Source organism: Denticeps clupeoides, chromosome 10 (genome assembly GCF_900700375.1).
Source record: "Denticeps clupeoides chromosome 10, fDenClu1.1, whole genome shotgun sequence".
Lineage (NCBI taxonomy): Eukaryota > Metazoa > Chordata > Actinopteri > Clupeiformes > Denticipitidae > Denticeps > Denticeps clupeoides.
In genome coordinates, this window is record NC_041716.1 from 16156521 (window position 1) to 16163893 (window position 7373).

General features: G+C 53.0%; 1 protein-coding gene across 1 annotated transcript; it reads right to left on the reverse strand.

The window, feature by feature from the left end:
* Positions 1 to 4676: 4676 nt before the first annotated feature.
* On the reverse strand, positions 4677 to 6811 carry snai1b (snail family zinc finger 1b). The gene is made up of 3 exons (XM_028994207.1): positions 6471 to 6811; positions 5828 to 6346; positions 4677 to 5744 (listed from the first exon to the last, which is right to left on the reverse strand). The coding sequence occupies exons 1-3, from the start codon at positions 6769 to 6771 to the stop codon at positions 5563 to 5565; spliced, it is 1002 nt and encodes a 333-aa protein (XP_028850040.1). The 5' UTR covers positions 6772 to 6811; the 3' UTR covers positions 4677 to 5562.
* Positions 6812 to 7373: the final 562 nt, after the last annotated feature.

A 7373-nucleotide genomic window follows, 5' to 3' on the forward strand; every position in this document is an offset into this window, starting at 1 on the left:
TGTGTGTGTGTGTGTGTGTGTGTGTGTGTGTGTGTGTGTGTGTGTGTGTGAAAACAGGTTTGATTTAATGCCTGTCTAGCGTAGCATGTTAAATTTGGTTAGAAACCCTCACGGTTGTTATGGTTTCTGTAGGCCGCGATGCTCTTGCCTGCAAAAGGAATGCGAAGTGCAGACGTGAGTTGACGGGTAAGGGGACACCCGGGTTAAGTCGCACATGTGAGACTGTTGTAAAACCCCTCCTGCCAAAAGAGAGAGAGATAAGGCCCCGGCCTGGGGGTGTACATTTCGGGCAGGTGCAATCGTGCGCCCCGCAATCGCAGCGCTCCTCAGGAGTGAACAGGACGAGGCGGCTTAGAGAGCGTGTGTGTGTGTGTGTGTGTGTGTGTGTGTGTGTGTGTAGGGCGTCAAGCCGCGATCCCCATGTCAGCACAATTTGTGCTCCCCATGCCGGCTATCCATGAAGAAAGGAAAAACTTGCAGCCCTCCCCTTTTTCTCCCACCCCTTATCCCTCTCCGGGTGGAATGTGCCGGGACAATAGAATTATAAACACTACTCCTGGAAGCACCTCGGAGCCCCTGCAAGCCCTGACAGGAGAACAAAAGTGCACCTTGCGCCTCTCCGAACATCCAGCGCCTCCTCCGAGGCAAATACTTGCGGTGAATTCTCACAGTGTGAGAGCGAGCGAGCGAGCGAGGGAGGGAGGGAGGGAGGGAGGAGAAGGAGTCCGCAAGTGATCTTTCTTTTCTCTGCAACCAGGTGCACTACAGAGGCGAGCAACACGCCCCACCTTCACATCACCTGGAGCCCAGAAAAACGATCTGACCGCGTCTCACTGTTCGGCACGCAGTCCGCCGTTTCACCAACATGTCCATAATTTGGCCCCCCTGTACCCCCCCCCCCCCCTCCCTGTCTATTGCTCAGTGATTTTCTCTTGCACTAATCTGATTGGGAATTCTGCATCGCGTCACGACGTGCTCCTCAGGCTTGTCCGGACTCATTGTTAAGTCCATTCCCAGCATGTAGTTTTTTGCTTCAGTAGCAACACAAGGCGTGTTTTTATTAACCCTAGAATTGCCCAAAGAAATATTTCCAGTAGGTTGCAGTTAATAAATGTTATGCTCACACGTTTAATAAAAATCTGCAATGCATACACTGTTCTTGATGTATTTGTTTTTTGATCAGACAAATGGCATAGTAGGCATGAACAGAAGGGCAGACTTCTTGCGAGAGGCAATAACACTTTTTTTTGCACACAATCATTTGAAAAATATTGTTTTCTGTAACTCTGTGATGGAAAAGCTGTTTCTGGCAGTGTAAAGACAAGTTCTCAAACTCTGTCTGCCATGATGATTTTATTTAAACTCACTCAGGTCTGTGTACAAAGTTTTACATACATCTGAATGTAAGAAGCAGTGTAAATCTTGACCCAAGTTCTTCTGGACAGCCAGCTGGCAAGTGCTATGTCCAGCTCTATCAGCTGCTGGAGAAGAGGGATCATTGCCTGAATTAGGAAGTCCAACTGGACATCACATGACCTGCATCAGATGACATTTAAATGACAAAACCGTGTACTGATTGTTTGATTTCCTATGCAAATTGTCCCTTCTTCTTGTGCTTAAGTACGGGTGACGTTGGAAGTCTGAAGAAGTCTGGTTTGTGTGAAAGACAGAAAGGACAGAGTTCTCATGCCTATTTATTGATTTTCTGCCATTGCTCAGCTGAGACAGGCCAGACCCGTGGCTGGACAACACATGCTACTGATCAAAGCCCCCAGTGCATCAGTAAACCTAAATGCAATAAAAGCCACAGGCACGACACTCATCCTCTCTCACTGTCTTTTTCTTCTCCAGTAATGCGTCATCCCATTCCAAGAGCCTTGTGGACATCATGCCACTTTCATTAGGTTTTCTACATCCCCCAACATGCATAAGTCCAACTTACTTAGTAAGAAAGAGCTTTTTGCAAATAAGCATGGCAATATGAACGTTGGCATGTTTGCATAATTATTGATTAGAAAGGGAATCAAAATTAATCATTGTTGGATGGTTTGTGGTTCCATATTAGATTAGGTGTAAATTAGGTGTAGTGCATGTCCGAGGGGAAAAATCCTTTGGAATTAATGTGTTACAATGAATAAATAAGCAGTAGGACCCTCACATAACGACTGGGGTCCTTGGCTGGTGAGGTGAGGACTGAAGTAAACAGCATTGTGACGGTGACACTGTTTGTAACCCAAAACGAGCAACTAAAGCCCTCCTGGCTTAAAACATGATCCTTGGTGAGTCAAACTCTTATGAACCACAGAATAAACAGGGGCAGAGTGCGTCATGGCTCAAACATGCCGAGTTAGAGACGGCTCTGAGTTTACTACCAGCTTGTCACATACGGTTACGGCCCAAGGATGAGGACTCGGGATCAGAGATTCTGCAGAGATTAGCCCATCCCCAACCCCACCACCACCACCACCACCACCTTCTCTCGTGCTTACTCGGCAACCCCACCCAGATGCTTTTTATCAGCCCTTCAGGATGGGTTGTGTTTATACGAAGCTGACAGGCCATTTCCTGTGTCCCAAGGTCTGGGCTCTAAGGCTCGGACGGAGGGGAACGCACGCTGGATCTCGGAGTTGAGAGCGAGCGCGGAATACAGAGAGAAAAGGGGGAGGAGAAAGAAGAGGAGAAGACGTGATCCAAACTAGGTCAGCACAATCTCTGCTGAGGCTTCCTGCCTCCTGTCCAGAAGCAGCTAGGGGAGGAGGAGAGAGTTCTTCAGGGACACAGCCGAGTCCCCGGGCCACGGCCTGGAAGGAAGGACAGAGAGCTGGAAGGAGAATGCCCATTGTCTCTGTCCTGGGGACATAAACTGGACAGAGTCAAACAACAACATTTGTCGTCGCTTGGCCGTTCACAGGATTTTTTTTTTTTCAGATGTTGCTAATATCAAATTCCCAATTTCATCCAGAATTTCAGTATGTCACAAGCTACAAGCCCTCAGCACTTCGGCACAAAAGATTTCCCTGACTAGCTGTATTGCCACGTCCACTAACGAAGGGGCATTAAAGTAGCACAGATTCCACTTGGACTGTTCAGACTGATGTTGCACTAGAACAAATCGGACCTGTAACACATTTACGACCACACCATGAAATCAAAAAAGATGTTCGTCACTGTTCCCACTGCTATGGGAGAAAATTGGAAATGTGTCCCAGTCAGACAAAAGACTGCAACTGAGTCACTTGAGCCTGGCGGTGTGAACGTGCTACAGGCCTTTCAGAACACTTTCAGAGGGAGAAACTGTGCTATCATGGTGAGTCGAGCATGGAATAAACACCAGGTTGCCGGATAGATTGCACGTGGGGGGGTGGGGGGGGTCAAAGTCTCAAACTGTGCAAGATTCTGCGACAATGAAACGTAAGCCGCGCGATGTAGCTGAAGGGCTTACATTTCTTGAGTGGTTTCTTGATGTAGGTGGAACCGAGTGGCTTTGAGATCACTCACATCACCGTGGTGTGTTTTATGTGAACATTGCATATGCGGGTCCTGATTAATGGGACATTCCTCGGCCATTAGTGACAGACACACAATACGAGCCGTCGACAGCCCCCCTGGAATGATGGCTGCAGCGCCCGGCACCCAACCCACCGGGGCAAACAAGAGAAGGAAAAGGGTGGCCATCTTGAGCCCATCACCCATCATGTACGGCCTGTGTTGAGCACTGCAGGTTGGTTGATGTGAGTGTGTGTGTGTGTGTGTGTGTTCTTGTCTAAATAAAGCAGACGAGAGGGAGAAAATATGTGTCATTTCAGGCAAGAGCCTGGCGCTCTGAGAAGCCATACATCATCCAACCCCCCTACCTCCATCCCACAACCCACCCACGCACCCTTCCTCTGGCTGAATATGATACCGTTACCAGTGGGATAAAGTTGAGCCCTCCCTCTCCTCCACCAAACCCCCGTCCGTCTTAAAAGTGTCTGACTCACTGTCTGAATTGGAGGCCGACCACATCAAACCTGCGTGCCCCAAACACCCCAAACACTGGCCCACACAAGGCCAGGCCATGTCAGAAGTGGGGAGAGAAAACCTCCTTTGTCCTCCTGCCCCCCCCGGAGCTCGGCTGTTTAGGTTACGCAGTAAAAGAAACAGTCCCAGTCCTTCTGGCTCCAGCTGTGGCGGTGCCGACACCAGACCCCCCCCCCCCTCCTCCCGCCGAGACCTTCTGAAAAACCTCAGCTCTCCGTACCGCAAAAACCAGCAGAGGAAGGACATCATTACTTCAGCAAGACTGTCTGGCGTCAGCCTGCACGGGTCACGGGGGCACCGTCGATCTACCGTGTCGCTCAGGAGCCCAACAGGGAATCCCCCGCGGCGGCAAGGCCGGGTTTTCCATGCCGAGCTAGCAGGGCTTTCCAGATACGCGGCGCTTTCTGTTTTGTTTGCTGTTTACTGGTCCGCCCGGGCGCTCTGGTTAGTGTGGCGAGCCTCCGTCTTCTCGTCCCTCGGTCCACCTGCAGCCATGACGGCTCGGCAGCGTCCGTTGGACGCGTGTTAGCGTAGCATTAGCGGCGGGGGCGGAAAAGGCTGGCAGGTGTGCACAGGTGTCCTGCCAGTCACTCGGCATGTGACCGTCCACCCCTCCCCATCGACTGTCCCCACGCACCACACAGGGACATCAGACGTTAAACAAAAGATAAATAATTTTATTTGAAGAGGCCATTGGTCTTTCGTACAAAAGCAATAAAAGATAAAAACAGACCTAAATGTGATTGTCGAAACAGATTGCACAGCATTTCCTCAGTAGCTCCCAAATACAAATCAGAGCTCTTTTTTTTTTTGCACATTCATCAACGCACTTTGGCTTGCATAGTAAAAACAATTGATCTGTGCAGCGGGACGGGTCCATCTCTAGTACAAATACACACAAACACACACACACACACAATACTAGAACATATTGAAACGCTACTCCAGTCTTGCCCTCCCGTGTATTGTACAAGCGTTCACTATGCACGTTCGGTCGTAACAAAGCAGAATTATTACGTTTTATAAAGTGTACCAAGGCACTACTGGACACGTAATAACGGGGGCGCTGGCATAACCAACCCCTGCTCTCTCTCTCTCTCTCTCTCTCTCTCTCTCCGGTTTATCTTCTGCTTCCTGGGCAGAGAGCAATCGTACGGGTTGTGGAAGAGGTCAGGGCCAACACATCTGTCAGCGGCCCCGCCTCCGCGGCCCCGCCGTGGGACAGCTGTCTCAATACGGCCCCTGGAAGTGTGTGGGGCATGGTGAGAGATGTCCTCCATGCTGTGTACACACACCGTGTCTCTCTCTCTTGCTCGCCAGCAGCTGCGCCGTCACAGTCCCGGACCAGCCGGCACCGAAGGGCATCCTGGGAATTAACTGCATGCCCAGCTGCCCCGGGTGCCTGTCCCCATCTTGGAATCCCCCCCCCCCCCACCGACCGGGACCCCGCTCCCGTGTTTGTAACGTGGTGCGGGCGCGGCGGGAGGTCTGGTTAGGTGCCGTTTTCGGGGAGGGGGACGTCTGCACTCCCCCCCCGGGTCTCTAGGCTGACGGGCAGCAGCCGGAGACGCCGTGCTTGTGGAGCAGCGACATGCGGCTGAAGGTGCGAGAGCAGGTGGCGCACTGGTACTTCTTCACCTCCGAGTGGGTCTGCAGGTGGGCCCGCAGGTTGGAGCGGTCCGCGAAGGCCCGGCTGCAGTGCGGGCAGGAGAAGGGCCGCTCGCCTGGACGGGGGGAAGGGACAGCGCGTGAGTAAGCGTGCGGCGCTCCGGCGACCCCGGCGGCCCCGCGGGCGCGGCCCACTCACCTGTGTGCGTGCGGATGTGGCCCCGGAGCAGCCACGGCCGGGAGAAGGCCTTGCCGCAGGTGGTGCAGACGCAGGGCAGCGTGTGGGAGCGGATGTGCATCTTCAGCGCCCCCAGGCTGGTGTACTCCTTGGGGCAGTGCTTGCAGTGGAAGGCGGAGCGGCCGGCCGGGCCGGCGGCGGACAGGGCCGCGCCCGCGCTGCCGCAGTGGGTCAGCTGGTGCCGGGACAGGGCGGACGGGCTGCTGCAGGCCTTGCCGCAGTGGGCGCACTGGAAGCGGTCGGCGTGCTCGGGGCTGGGCGGGTCGGACGTCCGTCCCTCGTCCTCGTCGGCGCTGCTGCCGCCGCTGCTGGACTGCGAGCTGAGGTCCAGCGGGCCCGCCGGGGACGCCGTGGCGGGCGACACGGGGACAGCCTCCCTGTTCCACACCAGCCCGGCCGAGTAGCCGGTCAACACCAGGCCGCCTTCCATCGGAAGCTCGGCCGGCGGGTAACCTTCGGGCACCACCGCGAAAAGAGGACCTGAGAGAAACCATTCATCATCGTGAGCGTCTGTACGTCACTTCATTTGACTGGCGAGACCACACGACCGCACAGATGCATAAAACGAGGCAAACATCAAAAATAAAGGCGCATGAAATCTCACCATTCTGGCTCTCCAGCTCGCTGTATTTGGGTTTCTTGTTGGAGAAATACTTCTTCACCAGGAACGATCGAGGCATTTTTTTTTTCGGCGTCCCCCCCCCTTTCTTTACGCAGAACAACTCGAACCCACAGCACCCTGCCGGGCCGCTGAAAACGGCAAAAAGAAAGAAAGAAAGAAAGAAAGAAAGAAAGAAAGAAAGAAAGAAAGTTTTGCGAAGTTTTTTCCTGAACGCGGGTCGATGTGACCGGAGCACCTTCTTCTGGAAAGCTGCACCCACCCCGGTCCCACGCGTCCCCCTCATATACCACGGCGACGCGAGAAGGGGGTTGGGGTGTGAAGTCGTGTCCCCGCCCCAAATTACATCCCACTGAAGACCGACAGCCAAAAAAAAAAAAAAAAAAAGGGACCCGCGAGGGTCGCGGCCGCAGGTGCCCCGAGGAAACGGGGACATTAATCCGCGCTAAACCATGACGAGTCTCCGTCACACCACGACGTGACCAACTTTCACGCGGGGTTCCGTGGAAATACTCCTCCCGTATTCCAGATATGTCCCCCGCGTGTTTTTTATTCGCGGTGTTATATTTTAATCCTGAAATCGCAGCGTCCCCTGTCGGAACAGAACTCTCTCTGTCTCTGTCTTTCACAGTCACCAGAAAGCATCGTGCTGAGATGGGGATTGATACCAGTAATATTATATTTTTACATTTACAGCATTTACCAGACGCCCTTATCCAGCGCGACTTACAGTCAGTAGTTACAGGGACAGTCCCCCCCTGGAGACACTTAGGGTTAAGTGTCTTGCTCAGGGACACGATGGTAGTAAGTGGGATTTGAACCTGGGTCTTCTGGTTCATAGGCGAGTGTGTTACCCACTAGTATACTACACCCTTTTATATTAATTCT

Excerpts from the sequence above, each read along its gene's own strand:
- snai1b (XM_028994207.1), bottom strand. The coding sequence starts at position 6,771 with ATGAGGGGGACGCGTGGGACCGGGGTGGGTGCAGCTTTCCAGAAGAAG. Across the intron at positions 6,347-6,470 it reads CGAGCTGGAGAGCCAGAATG|GTCCTCTTTTCGCGGTGGTG; the intron begins GTGAGATTTCAT and ends GGTTTCTCTCAG. Across the intron at positions 5,745-5,827 it reads CCACATCCGCACGCACACAG|GCGAGCGGCCCTTCTCCTGC; the intron begins GTGAGTGGGCCG and ends CCCCCCGTCCAG.